Raw genomic sequence first — 27,188 nt, forward strand, 5'->3', positions numbered from 1 at the left:
ATTAAGTATCACTTCCTCAATACATCAGAAGGAAAGACATTTTGGGGAAGGGAGGGATTAAGTATGCCCAGACCACCCAGTGGACTCCGGAAAGGGGATTTACTGAGGTGACCTCGCATGCCCCAGCAGGAGGGAATTCCCTCTGCTGAATGCCATCTGCACTGCCTGCTAGGAGAGCTCCTAACCAGGTCGGCATCAGGAGAGCACACAGAGCACATCAGGTGGGAACAGAACAAAACTTTTAATAGCTAGTCTCGGTATAAGTGGATTAAGCACAGCTTTCTGCCCAGTTTGTTCATCTGTGTCATTCATAACCATTTATTCCTGCCTTGTCTATTTTCAATGTTGCTAACACTTTGCACTGCATTTGACTGTAATTTGGATTAAGTGTTTTCAAGTACATTTAACAATAAAACATTCTTCGCTTCGACCTTCCTGGTACTGTTATCCCACCTTGCTCCCCTGAACTTTCTGCATGACAACCAAACAGTAACATGATGTGTTTGCACAGAAACATCCTGATCTAGCTGGTAGCGCAAGAATCCCAGGAAGAAAATGTCTTCTAGTGACAATTAGGAGCACCAGGCACCTCTCATACAATCCAAGTGCCATTTATAAAATGTTCAAGGAACACAAGAAAGGCAAAGAAAATGTGATTATTATGTGGACAAAATGATAAACTGAAGCTATTTTCAGCCAAACTTTCTGATTTAGTCCACAGATGTTTTATTACACGATTTTCAGAGTAAAACCATCGAAAACAAAATTCTCAGCAGAACTGGTTTATGAGGAAGATACAGTGGAGTTTCAGCAGCCCAGCTCTCTTAAATCGAAGCAATACATAGGCAGCTGGGTCAAGCACGTTCCAAAACTATTCCAAAACCAAAACTGTTTCATATGAAATAGTTATTCTCATTCACATAAGAAGAATCTGACCACCACCTGACTCTTCCCAGTTGAGTTTAAGAAAGTACCTTGCCAAGCCCCCATCTCAGACCTCAGCCTCAACTGTAAACACTACCTGTGGACAGGTACCTTGGTTTGACATGCTTCCTTCTAACAAGGTGGGGTTTATGCTGGTGTGTCACTGTTCGTTAAACCCAAACAGAAAAAAGATCCTACATTTAAATCCCAGTCTCAAAGTTGTCTTCTATGCTTTATTTGAAACCTCTTTAAAAGTCACTTCTCTGAACAATAAATTGAGCTGTGTTGCTTACAGGAATAATTGTTGCAATTTTTCTGTCTAAATGAAAATTAGGGAACTGCCTTGCCCTTATTCTGCCTCAACCTTTTGCAGGAAAGGAAAAGTTATCACATCCCTCAGATATTTAGCATGAGTTCTCAAATCTCCCCTAAGCAGAATTAAAGACTGCAGTGCTCCAAAATTTCCTGGAAGTAAGACAGACGGGGAATAAAAATATCAAAACACTTCATTGTGCACACCTAGCTATTGCAAAGATATATCAAAGAAGGCATCACATGTCTTCTGTCTGCCAAAATGCATTTTAAGGTGAGAGATTTGTCTGGAGGAAGAGGAAAAAATGCTCTGCCACCTGCAACCCCCTTTTCATTCACTTAGAAAACAATTACATACTAGACATGATAGCTTCAGTGGATGTCTTGTTCAGTCACACAGTACTTGCGTTTATTTTTTCAATAGTAGCAACACAAAAAAGATCAGGGCTTGCTGTGCGTCACATTCACTCCCCCCCCCCGCCCCAGTTAATCCTTCTCTAATTCAACTGGCTGCTGGCACAGCCAAGCACGGCACATTAGCACGGGCTGCTGGAGTTCAGGATTCACAAAAAAATGTACTGGCTGTGAATGGTTCTTTATTCTGATCCAGCAATCTGGACGCGGCTGCAGGTTTTCTGTTCACCACTATGTTTGCCTATTAGTAATCGGTATTTTTAGGGAGAACAGAAACCTGCTGGACCCCATGTTGCAATGATTTGCTGCAGGCTGTGGGGGTGCCTCATAATCCTTCATCGTGTCTCTCTCCTGAAAACACATCTTATGAACAGGTTAAGAAAATAGTAGAAAGATGCTGGTTTGTGCACTCTATGCACCATTCACACATCTCCCATGTCACTTATTAGCAAGAATAAGAGCGGCAAGCTGCAAAACAAAACCGCAGCCAATTCAGCAAGGAGGTAGGTATTCAGCAGCAGCTGGAAGGAATGCTCTAACATGGTCGGTCGGTTGCTCATTCTGCCTACAACTGGGATCATGAGAGACTGGTCTAGGAATGTCTGCGATGGAGAAGTCTGTTCAGACCTGCCCAGGCAGCGACAGCACTTCCCTCTGAATTGTGCAGCAGTTCAGGCAAATCGCCCTTTCCAAGTAACTTCAGCCCCTGAGGGACTATGCTGAAAAGCAGCAGCCAATGCATACTGACAAAAAGCTAGCAAGTGCACATTAGTTGCCCTTGCAGAAATTCAGATTAAATACTGCCACTTAAATGCTACAGTAAAAGTTGATAGGTAATGTAAATAAAAATCCATAAATTAAACCTAACAAAAATACTGGTTTTGCTTTACTATAATATTTTAGGGGAATAAATTTTTCTCTCTCCTTCCTAAGTTTCTAAGAAAAGCTGAGAGTCTTTACTTCATTTTGGCCATGCCTTTTTGTTTGGATGAAGATGTAAAGACCGTTCATATAATTTTATGAGACTAGTCCATGTATAATTTTGAAGCTTTATTTTCACCATTTGTATTTGACCAGCAGATGAAAGTATAAGACTAGGGAACACCCCATCACACCAGGAAATGACAACCAGAGAGTGGACTGCTCCAAGACCACCACAAACAATAGCAAAGGCAGCTGAAAGCTCCGTTGTGCTGCATCATGGACAGACAACTTGAGAGATCCTCTAATTTATGCTCCTCTGCGCTGGTCATGAGGGGCCGAAAAGAAAAAGGAGCACACTGAGTGAGTAATATGGATTTCCTTTGCCAGCTGCCTGGTATGAAAGAAATGTTTACGCAAAAGTGATCCTTTTGAGAGCTGTGAAACAAGGGTGAAGACCCTCACCGCATCATCAATGCAGCACATCTGCATTGTGCTGCACTGAACACCCCAGCTTCCAGTCTTCAGAAATGAGATCTAACTTGCTACTCTTGAGAACTTCCCTGGTATTTTATATCATCAAGTGATCGTACAATATAAATAGTAAAGAACTTAAAAATGCAATCATAGTGTTGCAGGGAAAACAAGCAAAGCGGCAACTTACTGAGGAAAGGAAGAAAAATCTCATACTGATATGGAGAAAACATTGCAACCTAAGATACAAATGAGTATTTGCACAAATCACAGGCTTCCTGCTGGATCCATAAAGTGAACTACGGCACTGAACATGGAACAAGTCATTAGCACACAATAATACATTACAACACAGCACTGTACAAACAATGAACTTCAATTTACTTCAAACCATTGGAGTATCCTTTACTAAGCATCAGAAATTGCTGGCACGTTTAGTATATAAAAGACGATTTAATTAGGGGCGGGGGGGGGGCAGCGAGAAAAGCCACCCAAATGCTCCATTACCTTGCACATAGGAAATGAAGTTTTTCCTTTCTACATAAGAAGGGACAGTAAGGGTCAGTAAAACAGCTACTTACTGGTGTGCAGTATTCCACCATGGGATAGTGCATTTTATGACCTTTTGCAACACGGCCAGAGAAGAAGCAACTTTGGCAGATGTCATAATTAAAGTGCTTTAAACTTCTGTACCTGAAAGAGGAGGAAAAAAACCCACGGCTTCAGAGCGTTGTATGTGAATGCTTCATATCAGCTTGTCAAATCTTCTGCATTAGTAAGTTCTCTTCCCTGAGATGTCACACAGTGTGCAATGCTGGGCAATGCTCCTCCGCCACCGAGGGACAGGTATTGCTGCCTCAGATGTTTATCAAAGATCTGAATCTTCAAAAAAATTTTAACATTGGGCAACAGCAGAGATTTCTACACAATCACTCTCTCTTAACATGCAAAAGACAACACCACGCTTTTTGCTTCCATAATGCTGATTTCAGTTCTTTTGCTCTTCATCATGATTCCTAACACAGAATGTCCTGAGGAAGTAAAATTCAAGTAAGTAATGTCCTCCTCAAGAAGTCACTCCAGCAAACTCCTAAGTGCTGCATACAAGGCAGGAATTTGTTTGTGTCCTTCCTAGCACCTCTATCAAAACAATTTTCCTGTATGGTATTCCATCCATGCAAAACTCTGAATGCACTTTCGGGCCATTATTTAATCTCGTCAGCTCTATGAGGCAGCTAACTGTTGTATCTGCTATGCTGAAGTGCCCGAAAGAGCCAGAGGCATAAGGGTTGTCTTGTTCCAAATACGCGAAGCAGTTCAGTCACAATGACCTCAAAAGAACATTGTTTTACACGTACTGAGGCGCACAGTATTAGCTTTCTAAAAGCCTTCCAATACAGTATCTTTTTGTCAAGTGTGTACACAGGGTTTCAATGACTTGCAAAGCCAGAGAAAAAATCTGCGACAGACAGATTCTACTATCATGATAATAGATTTGTTATATAAATTTAAGAGACAGATGAGATCAGTCAAGTAAAATTAGATGCAAACACAGAGCTCCAGTGTCCACTTCCCGAGTTCTCAATGCTCACTACAGACTATCCATTCACTTGCCATCCTTTGATTTTCCAAGTGCTGCATTTTTCAATTCCACCTACTTGTCTTTGGCTGTTTATGCAAAACCGTGTAAGTAATTCAGTAGTTCATAAACTGTATCTGGGAACAGGAAAATTAGACTTCGTGGATGTGCTGAACTACTCACATCCCTACTCTTCCTCAGTAACATTTATCATTTCCCTGTTAAGATATTCAAGGGGAATAAAAGCAGAAGGAGAACAATTTGGATGATTAGAGGAACAGCCTCACTGAAGAAAAACTCAGATTCAAAACAAAGCAACAGCTTCATTATTTCTGCCGTTTCCCACTGCCTGTGAAATTGCATAGCAGCAAAGCACTGCCCCACCACATGCATAAAAGCAATGTTCATGCTCTCCCAGGTTAGAGCAAAATGATGGCTTTTCTATGTGGTACTGCTTGCTGCTGTTGTCTATCTGGGTTTTAGAAACAAAATTACAGAAAGCTCTTTGTAAACAACACAACACCATAGAAGGAGAAATGCCAATGGTAAAAGAAGACTGTGCATAAAAAGGACAGAAACCATACAAAGCAGCTATTGCGAAGCGAAGTGACAAAACAAGTCTAGGCATAATTGAAAGTGAGTATTTATTTAGCAGTTAAGTGGATTCTCAACAGGCATACCAACACACAGCCATTTTACAACACAGTGACTTATTCATTGCCATAGTAACCATGGTGTCGACCCAGATGTTTAAATAGACCAGCAACATTTCCCCCACTCCAGGTTAATGTTCCACCAGCAACATTCTTTCTCTGAGAAACGAACATGCAGCTTTACACGTCTGTGAATTTTCAAGGCACTTCCTTGCTTTATACCATGACAGAAAGCAATTCATTAGGAGCCAATTCAGAAAATGTAACTGCATGTATAGGACACACTGAATGTAAAGCAAATCGTCTTAGTTGTGCAATCCACCAATACTTTGGGTGAGGCATGGAAAGACTTGGACACAGAGGAAGGGCCATATCTTAACTGATAGATGATTTTTGTTCTCTTCAACTCTCCCATCACTGTACCCAGTCTAGGTGTAACTCTCCCTTGTGTCCCATCACAATTATTTTTCCCCTGAACAACATGCACAAAATCAAGCGCATGATTTGCCTGGAAACAAGCAGAGCTCTTGATCCACCAAGCAGTAGTACACATGGCAGAAAGGGAGCGAATTTGTACCTGAATCCAATAATCGGGCACTCCTTGCAGATGTTACACTTTGCTTGGTGTTTGGCGGTCTCAGCAGCAGCCACCCTGTGCAAGACAGGCAGCCACACCATGGACTGCGGTTCCAGCCTCATCCAGTCCAGGAAGAGGGCTGCTTCGATCTCCGGTTTGTTGTTGGCCTGTAACACAGGGGGAAGAAAGACAGGGGCTGAGCACAAGTGATGTGTCTACTACCAGCTAATTAACAGCTCAAGCCATTTGCTTCCTGCCTACTCCGTATCTTTTCCCTGAATATACTCCAGCTTTTCTCCCAGTCCAGCCATTCATAAAAAAAAAATTAAAAAAATCAGAAAAATCTCCAGGATCCTGCCTTCAAGCCAGGAACTGAAAACTATTATTAACATTTCAAATCTCTCTTTCTCTTATTCCCTATTACAATAGACAGCGCTACCATGTACTCTGTCACAAGAGAAAATCACCCACTTACAGGATCACTTTTGATGCCTGATCTCATGTTTCACGTCTCTCTTATCTGAGCCTGCATAGCACTGCTTCTCACCTATTTTAAAAACAGTTTGTTATCCAAGCCCTAAAAATTGCACATCTTTTGATCAAAATTTCTTCCTCCTTAACATCCTTCATTATCACACTGACCTTTAAAACGCAAGTGTGAGGAAATCATTCAAATCCCTTCTCAAGCCTGCTGTTCGACATGTAAACTCTGCCTCCTTAAATGCCTCAGAATCCCTCTTCCCATCATATCATCTCTAAATTTCTCGTCATTGCCTGCAAACACAATGCAGTTTTGTCCCACAGAATACGATCAATTTAGCCTCGTATTCTATTACTTCCCACTTTCGCCTCTTTGCCAACAGCAGAAGAGCCTAGGAACACTTCCCGGCAGCCCCGTTCCTCTGCTGCCTTCCCATCACATCCTAACCAGTGTGATTATTTCAGGCATCTCTTCCACACTAAGCTCAAGGCAGCGCAGTCACAGAGCTGAATTCCATTGGGGCAGGCACCGTGCACACACCAAAAAATGATATATCACCCCTACCTGGCAGCACCTACAGTATCGAAAAAGAAAGAGCAAAGAGACGAGAAACACAAGGCAATGGGGGACAACGGCGAACGATCTACATGGGTAGAGGTTACACCGTACTGGCAGGCTAGCCACTGCAAAGAACAGTGCAGAATAAAGGCAAAGAGCATCAAAAGGGATTTTAAGGAAAACAGTGAAGTGACGGAGTCAATGTTTACAGGGAACGTCTCTCCGGCGTGCAGGATGGCGCGAAGCCAGCACAAAACTGGTTATCTGAGAACCTGGGAGCTGGTTTCAGCGCTGAAAGCAAGGTGATGGATCAGGTGGAAACAGTGAAGGGCTCTGGCAGGGAGGACGGGAGGGAGGAGGACAGGTCCGCACAGGGAACAGCCCAAGTGATGAAGTGGGATACCATCCCGCTCCATTTCTCTAAACCATCACTATGTGCTAATTCAAATTCCTTGAGACATTTCCTTCCATGCTACCCAGCAGAAACAGCATATTTATAGGCTGAATATATTTAAATCCTCTGTTTTCCTTTTTCTCTGGGCCCTCAGATACAGCCCTCTGTGGGCCAGTCTTTTCTATTTCAAACTTCACAAGGCAGACAGTCTTCCTTTGTGGTTCCAAACTTATTTGAAGCATTTAAATAAATAATAAGCATTAATGTATCGTGTACATGGACCAAGATGAATAGGGGATTGAGTGCTGGGGGTTTTTTTTATGCTTGCTCTCAGTTACTTTTCCAGTTTCTCATGAAACCTGAGTTTAGTATGACCTAGCTAAAACCCTATTCAACTGAAAATGCTAGCAACGAATCTGGAGAAAAAATATCAAAACTGATCTAAAGGAGAGAGAGCTATAGGGAAAACCAATTCATTGCATGGGTTTGGTGTTTTTTTTTTTTTAAGCTAACACTGTTTATAATCTTGACAAACAAATTAACTGATCAATACTTGAAGACTGAGAAAAATGCCAAGTCTCCTAGCCAGAATCCCTGGCCACCAGAAAGATGTGGAAGAAAAATCCCAGAATATCTCCTGAATAATGCGTTGCATTAAAATTGACTTAAAATGCTGCTGCAATGCTTTGGTTAATTAGAAACAAAGAGATTTTTTGATCATGGCTTTCTTCTTGAGATGCTAATTTGGGAAACCATCTAAAGACTCCTGTGACTGCATTTAAGATCCATGTATATGGATTTCTAGTACAGTCATACACATCTTTTTTGGATGTTTGGGGTAAAACCATCAAACCACAACATATCTACAGTTATTCAGATAAAGTCCCTCACAATTTAATATTCACTACAAGTCTTACATGAAATGGAATGACCATTTTTTTTTTTCACCCACTGAAATACTTCTGTATTAAATCCTACTCCTCTGTTTTTTCATGTAGCTATAGAGTTTAGGAACCCCTCCCAAAGGAAAAAGAGAAAAAATCAAAAGTACAATAAAGTCCAGCCACCACTGGCAACAGCATCTGCTCCCAACAGCGGATACTGTCTTCTGCTGCAGGATATCAGTGAATTCAATGGAATTAAATTAATTCTAGAACTCTCCTAAGAGAAAGGCATATTTATAAAATGTTATCATCTGTATGTCTATTTTTCAGCTAGCAGCCAGGGCAGTAAAGGGCCTGGGGAGAGACTTTCTGTGGATCACTTGGTGAGCCAGCGCCAGCCAGGAACTACACTGGCAAACCATTACCCTGCCTAGCAGACTACACTTCCTACACAGAGGTCCTCTAAGCCTCCAAAAAAATTTAAGAGGATCTCTTTAATATGCCACTTAGAAAAACATGAAGTGTACAGAAATGCTGCAGTGCAAGCTGCAGTCAGAATAAGAATGAGCCGCTCAAAGCGCTGTTCTCCACTTGTAGCTGCTTTGAATTTCCAGGGAAAATGTGGTGGCAATGAAAGACTTTCTGTAACACCCAAAGATCTATTTTAATTTTGCAGTCACTGTCAATTGTCGGCAGTCCCAATAGCTGCCTACCCAGAGCTCCGGACGCTGACTGTACAAAACCTGTGCTCAGAGAGATTAGGTGCATTAAAATGTATCAGAACTGGTTCCGAATTATATTACATGAAGATTTAAAGCCACATGGAGAAAAGCTGGTCAGGGTCAGACCGTATAGGACAGACAGTTCTCAACTGTCCCCTGAGCTGCTATTACAATTTTTTTAATAATCTCTAAATCCGGTAAAGGCAGCAGCTGAAGATTTTACATAAGGGAAAAAGTCTGAATTCATACAGTTCGTATCTGAACCAACAAGATCAAGCTGTAAAGAATATTAATGGTTCTTCTCTTGAACACATTTCTGTGCAACTCCCAATTTTTATGGTAATAACAGAGTGAATCATAAAGTGAAATTCATAAAGCTCTTTCCAGCTTACAAGTAACAATTTGTTATGGGGGACATTCAAATCCATTATGTTCCAGACATCTGTTTTTCAGTATTTCTTTTGCAGAAACAATGGGAGAATAGGAAGTTGGTTTGTGCTAGCATCTTTACGCAATACTTAGGAGCTGAATTTTTCTTTTTTTCCCCACCTCTTGTTCCAGCTAGTAGTTTAAAAAATATTCTATGCTATATTGACTTTATCTATCCATAATATGAAATATACTCCAAAATCCAGTCGTGATTTTACATGAACAATGTGATATGTTTTTGGACAGTCAGACAATATAGCACAAATTTCTGATAACATTTTTGATGAGCTATATTCTGTTTATGTGCAGTGTAGGAAATCAATTGGAGATAAATTAACATTGTTAATTTAATGGTGTTTTTCATCTGGGATGAAAACATTTCCGTTAGTCGAGGTATATATTATTTTGGACAAACCAAACTGAGGAATGGGATTCTTATGACTTGTTAAAGTTTAAAAATGCAGAGCAAGCCATGAACAGCAGCCCTGTCTCCCCAGAGTCAGACCAAACCCTGTTCAACCTTGTCTTCTGCTCTTGAGTGACTTCCTCATTACGTTCATGTTCTCCCCATTGCTGGCTGGTAAGAAAACAAAAGTCAAGAATTTATTGTTTCTGAGACAAGTGCTGTTTCAAGGTCAGGAAAGAGAGGATTATTATGAAGGTAACTTTGGGTGGCACAAACTGCTTAAATCTGCCTCGACCCTTGGAGCAAATGCTTAAGATCATTACTTTGACCCCTTGCATTACACTTGATTGTATTGACTACTCCAGTCAATGTGTTAAGTGTTGTGGCAAAGAGTAGTAAAATAAAAAAACATGAACCCAGAAGTGAATTAGTATACAGTTTTATATCATCCACACTTGAAAAAAAAAATACCTTCCTGCTCCCCATCCCCTGAACCATTTGAAAATAGCTCTTTAAAGCAGTTCACTTGTAGGACTCTTGAACAGTGCCTCCCAAAGTCAGGCACAGGTTCACAAAATCCTGCTGAAATAAAACCAGAATTGCTGTTTTATGACATTTACAGCAGCTTGAGGAAGGATTTGCTAGTTCCCTTAGGCCAGCTCCCCCCTGTCAGAGCCAAAAGCAGAAGAAATATCCTATGAATAGAAACAAGGGCTGCCTCGATCTTTCAAAAGAGATTGAGTGCCTTAACGGTAACGCTGCATTTGTACATTATTTTCATACAGACCTCTATATAACTATATGTAGTTATTTGTACACAGTATTGGTATTTCCTGTGAAAAAAACCCAAACCCAACCAACCCCTCACAAAACAACTGCCCAACCAACTCAAATCACAGCATTCATGGCCCAGGTCACTATCAGGGTCCTGGCCCAGGATTTGGAATACCCAAACCCCACCTAAAAGGACTAACAGGCCCCTATTTTGGCTTTTATTTGTCTGAGTAAATACACCGGATTTGGACACATAGAAGTGGTTGTAAAAACCAGGCTGATCTTGCCTTATCATTGGTCAAGTACAAACCTAGAAACCAAGACTATACAACATAGAATATTAAAATACTTTCCTCTGTCAAAGTGAAATGAAACAAGAAGGTTTAAAATACAGATATGAATTAACTGCATATATTTTACTACTCCTTAGCTTCATCGGTACTAGTTTTCCACATCAAGTACTCCAAGTACACCCATATATAAAAGCAATTTATAACCAAGAACCAAATATTGAAAATTTTATTGAGAAACAGCAAGAGACATTTTTATCCGAGCTGCACTCTGTTTTCACATCACATCTCTTAAATGTCCCAATGCCACAGTAACTCATCCAAGGCAGTGATACGAATTCCTAGGTCCTATTTACACTATACACGGAAAGCATATTAATAATTTTCCACTGTGATTAAAACACAGCACATGTATCCTTCAATCCTTATCAATTCCCTATCCTGTTTACTCAAAATAACGTACCCATCATAGAACTAAAAGGAAAGTGCTTTCACACTGCAGTAATACTGAATTCACTCGCTTTTTCATGGATCTATAGATTGCTTTGATGCAGTCTGAGCCCAGGCAGAACTATATAGTCTTCAAATGGTCATTAGATCAAGCTCCTTGCTCTCACTTAAAAATATGTTTTCTTTAAAATCTCAAAGCAGAAGTTACATCCCCTTGCCCCGCGTAGGAAAGATGAGTCCCGTAATATCCTTTTTTTCCCAAGAATTACTATCAGCACCTTCCCATACATGAAGAAAACTACGGAAAGCAAGAGTCGGTGCTGGGGGGATGAAAAGTCACCGGGCAGCAGCAGCCTGTGGTAAGGGGACCTGCTCCTGGGGAGCAGGCAGTGCCGGCAGGAGTGGGCAGCGGGCAGGCTGCTGCCAGCAGCCAGGCTGGGAAGCCTCCCCTCCCTCCCCAACCCTCATTCCCAAGGACTCCCACTTCAAACCGAAAAGCAGGAGAGATTTCCCCTGTTATCGCCGGGAACAGTAAACATCCCCTTTTTTTCTGCTGTTGTGCAGACAGACAAGGCCGTTGCCAGGGCACCTAACCTAAGGGGGCTGGGAGAGCCATTTCTGAAGCACACATTTGTTGCAGATTCTGACATGACTGCAATTTATTGCTGGCTTATCATCACCAGAAAGAAAAAAGAAAAGGGAAAGAAAAAAAAAAAAAACCTGAAGAAAAAGCATTCCTCACCGTGGGTGTACAAAGACTTAATTTAGTTTCCACACGGTAATGTAAACTGTGAATCCCCACAATATTTTTAAAAATTGAATTATCTCACTTCAGTAAAAGGAGGCTGCCGGGAGCCCTGTGCAATCCTCCTCGGCTGTCTACCTCCTCCAGCCTCTCCCTTTCCCGGGCTGCTCCCTGCTCCCCTCCCCACACGCCCAGCACCTCTGCGATGCCCCCCCAGCACCACCGTCCTACACCAAAAGGATGTCTCTGTGCTCCCCTCCTCCCTTTCTCCTGGAAAGGTCTTATTTCTTCCCCCATCTCCATTCCTGGCTGCTCCCTTCTTTCATGCCTCATCCTACCCACCCTTCTGTTTCCTTCATCGCTACTATTCCCACTACTGTTCCTACCATCGTTCCCTAACGGTGGCCCTTATTTTTCCACTCCTTAGTTCCTTCTCCCTCCTCTCCATCAGGGCTCTCCCTACACTTGGATTTCTGCTCCTCTTCCCTAGGACTCCATCCTGCCTATTTTTCTATTTCCCCTCCTCGGTTGAGCCTCCCTCCCCCTTTCTGGTCCTCCTAGAAGGTCATCTGTTCTGCTGCAACCCAGGTCAGAAACCACCCTCCCACTCTGCAAATTAAAATGAAGCTTCGCCCAAAGGAAAAAGAGAGGATGAAATTCCTCTTAGTGCAGGTAAGAGAAGGAAACCTCAGGTTTTCCGATGTTCTGATCTATGAACACGGCAAAGGTTGTGCCCAGCTGTGCTCGGGCTGTTTAAAGAAATGACGGCAGCTGGATGCGGTACAGCATTCAGCCCACTGGCATGTCTTCATCTGTAATGACAATGTTGCTAACTCATTTTATTCAAATAAACATTTATTCCAAGGTCTTCCTCCTACTTTATAGAAACTGGTTTCGTGTGTTCCATCACTATGAATTTTATTGCTTTTTTTCCTAGTATAAACACACAGAATGGCAGCCCCCTTTCCAAAAAACCATGTTTTTGTCAGATTTCGAGGTCACTTTCCTTATCAGTTTTTCAACAGTGTTCTAAGCGCTGTTGCCATTCACTTGGGAAAACAATAGGATCCAGCAAGTCCTAATTTCTGAGGAAGGTCATTTGCAGAAACAAGCTTTTGACCATGGATTTGCTGTGGCATCATTTTGTGCTGGTCTCACTTGAAAGCCCAACGTGGAACTTGATGCTCTAAAGACACAGCAGGGTCTAACCCCGCTATCAACATTACTACGCATAGTCTATCAGCACGGGTTATCCCCAGGATATGGCCCTATAAAACATTAATTTGCAAATGGCATCAAATACAGATTAGAATTATAAAAGGTCAAGACACTAATGATGGAAATGGGAAAATGTGAACCCTGTAGAATTAATCTATTAAAAGAAGTTTTAAAAATACAGAAAGCAAACGTCCCATCACAACTGAAGTTTGTGGTGATTTTAGAATTAGATTCTTTTCATAACCACTTCCAAGCATTAATATTCATTGAAAAAAAACTTTCTGCGTTTTGCTTACTACAGAACTGAAACTACTACATAATGAAACTTGAGCAGCAGGCAAAAACAGCAAACAACTCCCCCGCCCCCAAACAAACAAAAAATCCCCCAGGGACATCAGGGGATGGGAAAAGAGCATTTCTTCCATTGTAATGTAGAAGATGCATTGAGAGTTAATCACAGACCATACATTACCTCCCCTCCTCTACCTTTTCATTAAGCAGCTGTCTTCATCTTGTGCATTCTGCTGGTGGTTAGGAGAAGGATGAATAATTCCCTTAACTCTCTTCCTGCCCAGATTAAATAATTTACAAGTTTGAAAAAGAGCCTCCAGTTTGCCATGTATTCCTCAACAGACAGGAGGGGAATTCTTTCAGTACTCTTTAAAGAAAACTGGCATTATCCATTCAAGCAGTGGAAGGAGCTCATTGAGCACTCCTCGCCCCTAGCACTGCAGGCAGTTGCTCCTTTCCTATTGCTCCCCTGGGCACCTGGCTGTCACTGGTATGTATATGCCCAAAATTTAGATTAACCATTTCTGTTCACCCACATGGCAGCAATAAATGCTGATCTACTGCTGGCAATACAAAATTGTAAAACCAGGAGCTGCCGTAACAAAGACTTAAACTGTTTGCAGGGTTCAGTTACAATATAAGCCTTGATGACAATTATTTGCTCTCTGGATAACAGTATAATCTGGGCTTCTTCCACCATGGCCAGAGAAACAGGCTAATTCAAATACATCTCATCAAAGGAATGGTTTAATACACCAATGAACACCACCATTAAACAACTCTTGGTACCCTAATCCTCCTTCCAGATTTTCAATCCTCTTCAGAACGGACAGGCTACCTTGACACAAAATACAAATCAGAAAATTAACAGCGAGCAAACACGAACTTACAAACTGGAAGCAGCTTCTGACGCTCGGCTCGATATTGCTGCCCCCAAAGGAGGCCACTTCGCCCAGCTGCCGAGGGATCTGGATGGAGTCGTGCAGCAGGAGCCCCAGCCGGCGCTGGTCACAGAAGCCAGTGGAGCTTGCCACTTGCTTGAACAGGTCTGGAGGAAGGAAAAGGACACCAGAGCTAAAGCATCGCTACAGGGATGCAGCAAATAGTGGGGAAGTTTGCATAGTTTCAAAGGCTCACAAGTGCGGTCAACAGCCTTGGTGGGCATGAACACAAAAATGTGTCTTCAGTTTGGGTGCTTCTCTTCCCATAAACACTGTTTTTTCTCTGTTAAATATGCAGTCGAGTGAAAATTTTTAATAGCATTATTGGCTTGTACCTGGGAGGAAAGCCCATTCTAACACAGCACCTGTGGCATTACTGACAATAGCAGCGTTGATTCTGCAACACAGCTAACTGAACAGCAGGATCTTAGAGCCACAACAACATAAATGTTTCAAAAATACTGTTTCACAGTAAAATAATCTCATACAACATACAGCACATTTTCAAGTCTTAGCAATCAGTGTACAACTTGGAGAATCCATTTCTCTTTCAGATGAGTTGATCTGAAAAACAAGAGCTCCCTAACTTCGATATATCATAATCTTTTAACCCAAGAGTATTTCTAAAATGAAAGAAAAACATTACAGCACGACAGAACCTGCCATCCACGGGGAATGTTAATATCATACTAAGTTTTCACTTCTGAAGAGAAATGTCAACTTGAAGCCATGTTCTGTTACTGCATCACTCTAGAAAAGAATCCTTACAGGACAGAATTATTATCCCTTTGTAAGCTCAATTTAATTTGGTGGGAATTAGTTATACTACGTATACATTGAGAAGGTTTTAGAGTTCATAGTAAGAAGAAAAATCAGGTTAGCATTAACTGAAATATTTATTTGGTAATATCCCTGTTGACAGTACATGACCTGAATAAATTCTCCTTTATTTTCAAAGAGTTAAAAAAAAAGAGACCGAGAGACAGCTAGAATAAAATAACACCCTTTTTTTGGAGCCACCTTAATATTTCACCCGACACCAGGGATACAATTATAAAGGTGCTTCAGCACTGCTCGAGATAACATTCCTAGCACTGCTTTGACACCTGTTTTCTTCCGACGGAATAAAGGAATGGATAGAGAAAGGATTATTTTTTAATTACATGAATTTCACTCTTGCCGAGTCTAGTTTTGTAATAAATAATTTTTGGATAAAACGTTCGTTAACCTCTGCAAGCCTGAAGACTTGTGCTCTAGCACAACCAACTCTGCTCTGCTGCACAAATGAGAGAAAAAAAATTAAGGGGTGCAACTCATAGCATACCTGCAGCAATACGAAGAGCAATTGCACTACGACTTCGGCATGGATGGTAAAGCCAGACCACAGCCTGGCAGAGACAATTCCTTCCTCTCCCACAAACGATTCAGCTTTCAATTTCCCCATCATTAAAACATTAAGTGTTCTACAACCTTAAAAAGGGGGGGGTTACGCATTACCGGGCACACACACTGCAGGAGACTATAAAATATGAATAAATGTTTTCCTTTATAACTTTGATAATCCTCAAGGAAATATCATTTTGAAAAATATCCATACTGAGTAATTTTCTTAAAAGATTTTCTGAATACTTTTTCACAACACCCACATGAAACATCTAGAGATCGTGACATTCATAGTGATTGCCCTAAAATCTGATCCAATTATACATAGTCATGCACTGACTCTGTTGTTGGAACTGTTTTCTCTTCAGTGTTCTTCAACTTTCATTAGCAGAAGAATAAAATAATAGCAATTGATGAAGAACTGCTATGGTATTGGGTCAAATCCTAAGGGTTGGTTTTTTAGTGTTTTTTTTAAATGCATGAATGAGTGATACCAGTTAATTTAACGAGAAAGTTAGTCTTGAGAACTACTCTTATCAGTAGTTGTTTTCGGGATCTAGCCTCACTAATGAACTGATTTATTAGTCAGATAAAACTAAAACTTCAATTGGAATTTTTTCAAGTATTTCAGGATTTGGTGTACTAAGATATGCAAAATTTGCATGTTTATTTAAAGGTAGCAACTATATTTAAAGACAATGTAAATAACAAGACCCTGACCACATTGTGGAAAACATCTTAAAAAGTTATTATATTTCAAAATGTTGTAATGCAAGATGTCCTGTAGACATGCATTTTTGTGTATGAAGGTGTGCTAAACCAGTGGTCTCCAAACAGGGGTTCTTGTACCCTGGGGAGCGTGCAAGACAATCCATTAGGGTGCAGTAAGGAAATATTTTTTGTACTGTTAATAGATTAAATTTAAAAATTTAAAAATAGTGTTTCCTTCAACTTTCTTGTAACTTTTTTAATTTCTATTTTTGGTATGTTTTATAATGTACATAATTATTAGTACAGTGGTACATATATATAATTTATAAATAAATATACACCTATTGGGGGTGCATGCTCAAAAATTTTTTACTGGTAGGGGTGCAATCAAAAAAGTTTGGGGACTGCTGTGCTCAACTACCTAAAACCGTACTGAACAATAACTTAAAAGTAGAAGGTGGAGCAAATTAACACACTTTGCATTGGGACTATCTAAAAGAATGTCTCTGTATACTATCTAAATGTTTATGCAATAAATTGGAGGAATAAAAACAGAATATAAACATAAACTAAAACCAAAAGAATTACATTGACTTACATCTATATTTATCTTCCAGGTGTGCTTTACAAAGGGATACAACACCAGTTTTGAAAGATAAGACACGAATCCTTCCTGTGCGCCCCCTAATGAAAAAGAAACATTGGCTGATAATATGATCCATTCATGTCATAATTTGTTTACCATAATGAAGTTCACTGCAGTACCGTAGTCGTCATAAATGAAGTCCCACACAGAACCATGTTGCACAGCACACGTGGCTGGTTATTAGGTAAGCTAGAAGTGAAATATAAAACACGGTTGTGGCTTCACAGGCATAGCTGAATTGGATTGTGCTGTTGTATCAATTCAACCAGAAATGGTCTCATTTGGAAATAATTACTCACCTCCTTTTTTATGACAAAAGTGAGAGTAAAGAGTCTTTACCTTACACTTATTTGAACAGGCTTCTCTATGAACTGCTGCTGAGCTATTCTCAGAGAAGATGAGGTCCCTGACAGAACAGCAAACCATCTCTTTTGGCGAAGACAATATAGCTTCACTTTCATTAGAAGTGCGATGTAGCAGTCGTTTTTAGAAAGTCTGCTTACTGTCTGTCAGCCCTGCCCTAACTTGTTTGAGAAGGCAACAGGGAGCTAAGCACAAAAAAGCAGCCTCTGCCAGCAGTGAGCTGCGACGGAGGCACTTGTAAGACGTTCGGGTGACTGATGAAGCTTGCCTAGTGATCACGAGAAGGCAGGCAGGCTGTACAGTCATGCCATTAACAACACAGCGTGGTTTCTGAGCTCCTCCTCGCAGCAGTCAAACCTGTCCTGCCCAGTGCCAAGGGGCTGGTACGCTCCACCTCAGTCCCCGTGCTGCCTCTGGTCAGCCTTCCCCTCACAGTCACTCCTGCCTTGTAATGTGCCCACGCTGTTACTTTTGCTTTTTACCGTGACTGTGAGAAAAACATCCTCCTCTGCGCTGCAGGCGACACAATGACAAACCTTCACATCTTCTCTCAGTCATCTGGTTTAGCTCAATTTACTTCCAGTTGCTGGCTTCCCCCAAGACTTTTATTTCTGATAGCATTTCAAATATATAACATCTATTGCAAACGAAGACATATACAACGTAGGAAGCTAATGCCTAAAAATGACATTTTTGAAGCAGAGCCTTATCAACAGTTTTGAAGCATTGCCAGTAAGAACACCACTGGAAATAAGATAAATCATGTACCGGCGTGCCACAGTCATGCATCAGGCTCCACTGTTTGGCACAGATGCGTGTTGTCTTTTTAATCCTATGAAAGCGTTGTAGAGGCCAGCAGCGCTCATTTACCCACGTATCTCCCCTGCAAACCCTATAAAAGGTGCAGACGGAAACCAGTGGGCAAAGCCGAATTTAGAATTTGCAACCTTTTAGTACAGAATCTTGCGTTTTTCATCATGAATAAAAATTTGTTGTTTACCTATGCTTTCCACACGCCACTCCTCTTACTCCTCTCCCCCAAATCTTTTCCAAATTAATTATCATCTGTGCCCTGAGAAACTCCTGCTGATGAATACCAGGCTCATGCAAATTATACAGGAGAAGACTGTAGAATGATGATTTCCCTGCAAGGCATATTAAATTGAAACTTGCACGAATCGTGAGTTGTTCAGTTCACTCTCCTCTCCTCCCAAGTCAAACCAATAATTTAGCATGCTACTGCAAATGAGCATGAGTGACTGATCAATTAAAACAGATCTGAAACGTGTTGGATTTGCAGAGCTGTGCCCATAATTAGATCAGTCATTGACTGTGAATTTGATTAATATCTTTACAAATGACAGTTTTCAATTATAAGAAAAGTAAAGATTCAGTATATTTAATTAAATGTCTCCAGTACTGCTATGCTCTTCGGTTGATCTCTGCCTATTAAGTTTACAATGAAAACTAAACACATGTAACCCCAAGGTCACCTCTCTTACCAGCGTAATTCAAACCTGAATTTCAGCAAAATAGCTACGAGCTTTCCTCACACATAAAACATTGTGTCCTGCAATATACAGTTCCCTAGCGTACCAAGGGAATTGCCTGGAGGCAGCCAATTGTAATTTCTAATGTTGTACTTTCAGCACAGTGCAACATAAAGAGAATTTGACTGGACACAGGAAATCTAAACTGGACTGTCCAGCTTAGGAGCAGCCTGTGGAGCGACCTTTATTTCCCTCTCTGCCTCTAAAGTGGCTGATCTGGATTAACATCCCTAGCACATCTTTTTTTGTTTTTCGCTAACCGAGTATCTTTGTTTATATGTTATTTATAGTTGATGATAATTCAGAAGTGGATCAGAGTTCTGTGGAAGCCAAAGTAGAGTAAAGAAATAAAAACTGGCTCTTAAATGAATATAGCCCCATTCTCTACTACCGGTACACTACACAAGAACATAATGTAATCTGGTAATCCACTTCACAGGATATTGCAGCTGCTGCAGAGGATGTTATAAGCAACTGGCTTATTGGAGGTGATCCTGCAGGAAGAGACTCTGTACAAATCTCTACTTTGTTTTGGTAGGTGATCATTGAAGTTTCAGTGCTGTGATAAAGGGTGCATCCAAGAACAATGTTATGGCGCTTCACTTCGATACGGTTCAAAATGGAACCGTTTCAATGGAAATATGTGTCTGGCTGAAGGTGGCTGATACGAACATTAGAAACAAAAATAAAGACTTCCACTGACATTTTTTCACTAAATTCACCAAATACAAAAATAATGGCTTATTCTAAAATTAGCTTACAAATGTGTGTCGGAATTTGTCTATGCGTTATGAGCAACATCATTAACCCACCGAATAGGAATACTCATAAATTTTCTTAGGTAAATTTACTCTGTTGTATTTATACTTATAGGTACACTTTTAAAAATTAAATTTTACATTAAGTATTCCTCAAATCTCCTGACTGCCAAGGGTTGTAAGCACATTAGATTAGAGATGAACCTCTTCCATCTTTGAACAAAAATTATAGATTGAAAGCTACAGAAAATGGACAGCTCTGAAAAGGTTTAACATGCAGAAGTACAGACACATGCAAGAGTCTATATGATGGTGTTCATACTGTTGCTTCTGGGTAATTCTCTTGAATTTCTTTACCTAAATAAATTTAAAAAGCCATGCAAAGCCATGACCTACTGAGGACATGTAGTCCCAGAATTGCTCTGAACACAGAAATCTGTTTAAAAAGTTGTTTTCCAGCTCTCTCGTTGCTTAGCTTAATAAAGCTAGGATTGTAAGCCTAATCAAGGGCTGTATTGATTCAGCTAAATGCAGCCATTAAACCATTGGGTTTATTAAACTTTCACTTCAACTACTGTTTTTTTCAGTTTCAAGCCATTCATTTTATAATGAGGTGGACGGCTCGTTACCCCTTCCCCTTGTGCTGTTGGGAAAGCTCCTGAGCAGCCCACGTTCAGAGCACCCGTACATACGTGTCGTAGACATTCAGCAGCCAGTTGAGGCACATGTCCACGCAGAGAGGAACGTTGACCAGGTTATTGTGCTCTTGTTCCAGTCGATCGTAAATGGTGGTCAAGCAGTTAATGATCTGCAGAATATCCATCGGCTGGTCATTTTGTTTGAGGTTGTGCTGGTCCAAGGCATCACATGCAGCAGACAGACTCAGGAGATCCACTGTTAAAATAAAAAACCCACACACAATAAAGATTGAAGAGGAACAGTGGTTGTATTACCCATACCCAAAAAGTAAATAGAACAATTTACTTGGCTTACATGCCTGGTTAGAGGACATTTTATGTCCTCTGAAAGTCACGTGCCAGACTGGTTTCAAGACTCCTACAGGTGCACTGTTTATTCAGCTGTGGTCTTGGAGGGCAGTGTTTATAAAAGTGAAATTTGGTTCATTTTTAGCTGTAAAGTACCTATTATGCCATTGGATCCTATGGAAATATTACACAAATTACTATGTAAGTAAAAATTACATATTTCATGTTTTATGTTCCTACAGATAGGCTAATATTTGACTACTGCATTCACCAAATGTGCTCGAAACATAGTATGTGTCATCAGCTTTCCTGAGACGTGCCCTCCATTTCTTATGAAAGTCGAGCAATCTTAACTGAACCAAACTCCACAAGGAATACACAAACAAATCACAACTGAACTGGGATTAACCTCTCTGTTACTTTTCCTCTCGTGAGAACGGGGAAAAGAAGGTTCCAGGAACATTACATGACCTCTTTTAATATTTATTAATGAAATTTATCCATTTTTAATTTTGCAGAGCATTTACATTTATAATACCTCTAGGACATTACGGAGTAAGACACATTTAAACTTATCAGTCAACATACAACAGAGTTTTTTGTCATGGACATTTAAAAACTTGATTTTCATTCCAATTTAAGTCAGTTGCCTTTTGAAATTCGGATGTCCAAGGCAAAACAGAACTTCCCTTTCTCAGCTCTTATTCTCTGCATACTAACATCAACAGCAGCATCACATTTTGGGGGACACCAAATCAGAGAGTTATGGGATGTTGGTTTACAAAGTAAAACAGGAACAAGAACAAATCAGAAAAACGAGACTATTAACGCAGATATTCCTGCTACCACAAGAAAACCCTTTGTAATTCCTTGCAGTGAATTTCCAGGGTGTGAGAAATAGGGATATTAAAGACCAGATGCTGTTAGTCCTGCTCATACCATGAGCAGTCACAAAGTGCAGCACGATTCAACATGACTCGAGGGAGTAGCATCTGGCTCAGAATGAAATGCCCAAAATCATCCAGGAAATTCTTCACAAAACTGGGAAATGAACTGACCCAACTGCAAAAGCAGTTTTTCTCTCATTGGAATAAAAATGTGCTTCATGGAGTCCTGGTAAGCAACATCTCTTGGTAATGGCCAAAAAAAAGAAAAAAAAAAAAATGTGCAGAGGCTAAATGCAGAACCCCATACAGGAATTTTTTTAGAACTTGATCCAGCTTAAGGGCGCATTTGCCAAATTCACACTTGAGTATCCTATTTTACCAAGGATAAACTGACCCTTTGATGTCCTAGTGGAGATGAAAAATACTTCAGCTGCACGCAGGGCTGCTTGGTAATGCTGCATGGACAGTATGTTGGGACTTCATAATTGCCAAAAGAATTTCAGGAGTATAAATTACATTGGAAATCAATAGGGACTTCTGCTACTAAATCCCTTAAGCACCTCTGAAAATTTCACACTGTGGGCCTGACATACCCAGTGCTAGAGTGAGTAAGGAAGGCTTGGAATGTTATCCCTATTATTATACCAAGAAATTTAACTTTGAATCTGTGGTTTTATACAGAGCTTTATTGGAATTTTACTGTTTTCACATTAGCATATAGATACTTATTAAAAGAAAATCTTTTGGAATATTATGTTTAAGCTACTAGCATATAAAATATAGCTATTCTAAGGTCAGTGTTATATCCCACAAAAGCATATTTATCAGACCCATTCCTAAAAGTCTCAGAAAGACTCTTCTAATAATTTATTAGTCAAATTGGAAATAGAGCACTGCCTTCACGACACCTTGAACTCTGAGCTTGAGGCTGAACTCTCAGTTCCTTTGAGACTATGAATCAATGGTAATTAAATGAACCCCTCAGGCATCTGAGTGGCAGCTTAATTATATATGCAGCTACTGCTAAACATGGGTCATTCCACTTTGTGAAAGCTTTTCCCACTAATAAGCAGCAACTTCTGAAAAGCCTTTCACCCCGTTCTTCATCAACCTCCTGTCCTATCTTGAAGCTAATAACACATGTTCATCTTATAACAAGCAAAAAGTGCTTGCCACCACGCTCTGCTTTAGGGAACTTCTTTTTATGGGGAGAAGAGTGGCTCTGGCCCTCACCACATTAAGCTCCTCCTGCACCTTTCCCACCAAGATTAAAGAAATGTGGAGGGTCCTCTCCCAGAGCCAGGAATTGTGTATTTCTTTCCTGAAAGCAAATATGGAGGTCCCATGAATGACAGACTTTCAAAAGACAAGCCCCGACAGCCAGATATGTATTGAAGAGTTGTATATTCATTGCCATTCTGTGATTTGCAAAGCTTTAATTGAAATAAACCATACCACTTTATGCTTTGTACTTTTTGTGAGTTCTCTGCCACTCTTTTGTTCTTTTCTATTTAAAATTCAAAAACTGACTCCAAAATTTGTGTGACCAGTAGCTTCTAGCTTATTTTGAAATCTAATTCATCTATATAAATATATCTTTGGCCTCTAAGGCAACAGAAGAAACGTTAGGATGTTTGTAACTAGACACCAACCTGTGGCCAGATTGGAGGAAAAGTGTAAAAGACGAGCTGGAATAACTAACCAACTGAAGGACAGAAGTGACAATTAACAGGCAGGAGAAAGTATGCTGTGGAGGTCACATACTGAACTTAGGGAAAACTCAACATATGGCTGGTGATAAAAAGTATTAATGCTGTTGCCAGAATGCAAGATCATCTCCTCTGTAAGCTGCTGCTATTGGCTGATATGTTAAAAAATATATATTTAATCTAGCCTGCATAAAATTAAAGGAAAAAAACACCCTAACAGAAGTTCTTGAGTATTTTCTTTTGCTGCATCTCCAAGAAAAGTTTGTGAATATATCTCATTTTATTGACATCACAATGTTCAGATGTGGTTTGCACTTGAAGATCAGATCTTTTAAAAGTAGCAAAACAAGAAAGTCAACATGCTTTGATGTGAATATCAAAGGAAACCATATATTTAAAAAAAAAGGTGCAACAGTTACACCTGGCATGCCCACAATAATTTCGAAGGCTGGTATGATAGAGCCACACACTAGATTTCTCTAAGGTAACACAATACACAAGCATTTATTTGTTAAGGATTACCATTTTCCATATTCTTCTTTAGGTTTAATATCCTAGTGTCTTAATGTTCATTGGGCTGATTTACAAACTGAAAAGAATGAAAGTCTAAGTATAGTTCATTTTTAAAAGTGTTTCTATTCTTGCCACTGAGAAACAGGCTGTACCTTCACTTCTGCAGGCCTTCTATTGTGTACACATCTTTAGAGGGCTCCTCAGCAGACAAAACTGCTCTGCTTTTTATGAATTTTGCAGAAAAGAATAATATACATATATATATATATTTAAACTCCTGCCATTTTAAAACTGAAATAAAAAGTAAGAGCTGAAAGCAGCACCTACTGCAAGCGGAATGCAGGGATTTGGGGCTATGCGTAGGAGCCCTGAAACCCAGCACTGCTCTATTTCTACTACTGCAGTGCCAAACTGCAGAAAAAAAATTTTGTAATGAGTTGGGTTTTATTAAAAAAAATCTAATTAAACTGAGTTCACAAGCGACACTGAAATCATAGAATACACAAATACAACGATGGTGTCTCCAAGCAAAAATATTTGTAAGAACAAAGACTGCTAACCAAATTCCTTAAATACTTCTCCTTAGATACAAGTATGAAGAATGTGCTAAAGTAATCAGTGTAAGCGCCACTGCATGTCTCTGAAAACATTCATTCTCAGAAAATCTACCTAAGTGTAACCTTGAGAGATAAACTGACTTCGGTGCATAATTACCATTCCACACTGTAAAGTCCAAGACGAGTCTAGAATTATTCAGTGGTAGGAATCGGCGTAATACAGATAAAACAGGATGCAAAGTTTTGCACTTTCAGCCATAAAAACCTGTTACAAGTCACTCCTGTGCACTGCCAGCTACAGAAACCTGTAATTCCAAAAATTTTAGTCCCTTACTTCAGTGCTGCACTGATTATGAATACTTTTCACTGCATATGGCTCCGGTTTCTTTACAATACCTTTCCACAATGAGTGTGGCAGGAGAGCTGTGCCATGTTGGTATTTCTGATCATCATAACTCATTCTTTGTCACTTCATTCATGTTGAAATCTTTCATAATGTTACTAGACTTTTCACTTATTGTTTATTTTTTTTCCTTTTTTTCTTTTTCTTTTTATAAATTCAGAAATTAAGTCTGTTCACTAGTGGAATTCACCCATGCTTATAAGCCTAAAAGTAAACATGCTCAAAAATACTGAGGTTTGACACAGTTCCAGAAACATGTGAGCACAAATCCAAACTTGAGATAAATCAACAGTTGAGACATTTGCAACTGTGTCAGAAATTTAACCCTGTAATTAAATGCCAAATAGTGAATGTTAAAATATTTTAATAACCCTCCAAATTGTACCACCTAATAAACTGCTTGCTTTGGCAACTGATCAGCCTACCAAGAAAACTATGAGCAAATTATTTAGCTATCAGGTTACAATAAGCTGAAGAGGAAACATAACTCCAGTGACAGGTAGAATACCATACACCAATTGAGAGAATTAAAATGTTAGAACATGCACATCACTGATGTATGGCTGATGAGAGACTTCTGAACATAACCAAAAGCTGGGGAAAAATGAAGCTAAATGTTTATTGTGATGATCTCATTGAAAGGCAACAGCCCCTCAGGGTTCAAGATACAACTTAACAAACCATTAGCAACTCCAGCTCTGGAGCAATTATTTCACCCAAACTCTCACTGTTCCCAGTACACTACAATCCTGTTCCTTTGGTCTTGAGCCGTAAAGCTGCGGCTGACACGGGACGTGGCTCCAGTAATGAACACAGTGAAAATACCGGCTAACGAGTATAAAGATAAGAAATATGTAGGGGATGTTAATTTTGTTTCTGATCCGCTGCTCTGTCTTACAAGGGACAGATCTGCAGACCACCCAGCAGTTTGGTTTTGTGAGGAATGTGCAAACCGGTGGCAGCGGAAGACCTTTCAGTTAAGAGGTTTCCATGCAGCAGTTAGAGCTGGGGATATGTGTGGGGGTGTTTTTCTGCTTCTGAAAGTTGCAAGTAAACTTGTGTGTTGGTCATAAAGTCTTCCTGGCAGTGGGTGAGCCACAGGCACATACTTACGGCAGAGGGCTTTCTGCAGCCTGCGGAGTTTCATGGCAGTCCTGTACGCCGAGAACCTGACGTTGTTCAGGTCAGCTGTAGGGAGGAAATATTAAAATAAAAGATCAGCTTTACACCTTAGAAATAACCAGACTCACAAAGACGTTGTTAAGTTGAACTAGAAGATTATACTCATTGGTGAAAAGAACAGAGGAAAAAAAAAAAGTACGTTAGAAATTCTACTTCACTGCGCAAAAGCCCTCAAAACTTGACAATCAATCATCCAAAAGAAAAACACGAAGTCCTAAAGTGTTACTTCCTTTCGTTCAAAGGCACTGAACTCAAGAGCACTTGAAAGGACAACATCAGTGGCTGCAGCAGTGTTGTCTGAAAAGACCGCAGCCTTTCACACCGCAGGCACTGTGAGAGAGATAAGAACCTGAAATTCCTCCTTGTCTGCCCAGTGCACCAGCTGGGCTGCGTGCAGGCAGCCCCAAGAGAAGAGCTCTGCCCAGGAAAAAACAGGCGACTCTCAGCTACTGCTAAAAAAAAAACTTTGAAAAAAAAACCCAATGAAACTTTTGTGCTTTCCACCTAAGCAGATCCCAGCCATGCCCTGAGATGTAGAGCCTTCCTGGCGAGAAGCTAGCTCACCCAGCCAAGTGTGTTCCCACCTCCGAAACAGCAGGGAACGGCACCCGGGTAGGAACACACGGTGTGGTGTGATTTTTGCTAAAGCCCTCCTTCTCACGTGGCTAACAAAACGAGGACATCAGCACAAGTCCCCGCTGAATAGTTTAACCATGGCTTGCAAAACCTCCCTGGACAGTGCAGGGACAAGGCAGGCCACACACCAAACCAGTCACACCACACCAGACCAGAGAGGCCTCTCCTTGCACGGCAGGCTCGGTACCGGCTACCTGGGCGTTATTCAGCACTGAACTGTGGTCATCTCCACAGCCAGGCACAGCAACTGGTCTGTAGCCTAAGAAGTGAACATTAGACAAAACTGAAAAGAAAGGAGGGGCTGGCTTGGACCAAATCTGGCCAGGGAACTACATTTTCCTCTCTCTCTTCTGTGAAACCAGACTGAGGAAGATGCGCTTATTCTAATCTCGTCCCTTGCTGAGGGTGGCCCTTGGGCAAACCCCATTTACAACAAGAATGAAGATAAAATTCACTGAAAGTGAGAT

General features: G+C 40.5%; 1 protein-coding gene across 28 annotated transcripts in view; it reads right to left on the minus strand.

Moving 5' to 3' along the window:
- DMD (dystrophin) overlaps positions 1-27,188 on the minus strand; it is a 1,317,358-nt gene that overhangs the window by 41,784 nt on the left and 1,248,386 nt on the right. For all 28 annotated transcript variants that reach the window (XM_052795054.1, XM_052795067.1, XM_052795065.1 and 25 more), the window contains 6 exons: positions 26,017-26,091; positions 20,541-20,742; positions 17,130-17,215; positions 14,387-14,544; positions 5,855-6,021; positions 3,627-3,738 (listed from right to left, as the gene is read on the minus strand). In XM_052795054.1, coding sequence (XP_052651014.1) covers positions 3,627-3,738; positions 5,855-6,021; positions 14,387-14,544; positions 17,130-17,215; positions 20,541-20,742; positions 26,017-26,091 — 800 coding nt within the window. The remainder of the gene's footprint in view (positions 1-3,626; positions 3,739-5,854; positions 6,022-14,386; positions 14,545-17,129; positions 17,216-20,540; positions 20,743-26,016; positions 26,092-27,188) is intronic.

This window comes from Harpia harpyja, chromosome 8, assembly GCF_026419915.1.
Source record: "Harpia harpyja isolate bHarHar1 chromosome 8, bHarHar1 primary haplotype, whole genome shotgun sequence".
Lineage (NCBI taxonomy): Eukaryota > Metazoa > Chordata > Aves > Accipitriformes > Accipitridae > Harpia > Harpia harpyja.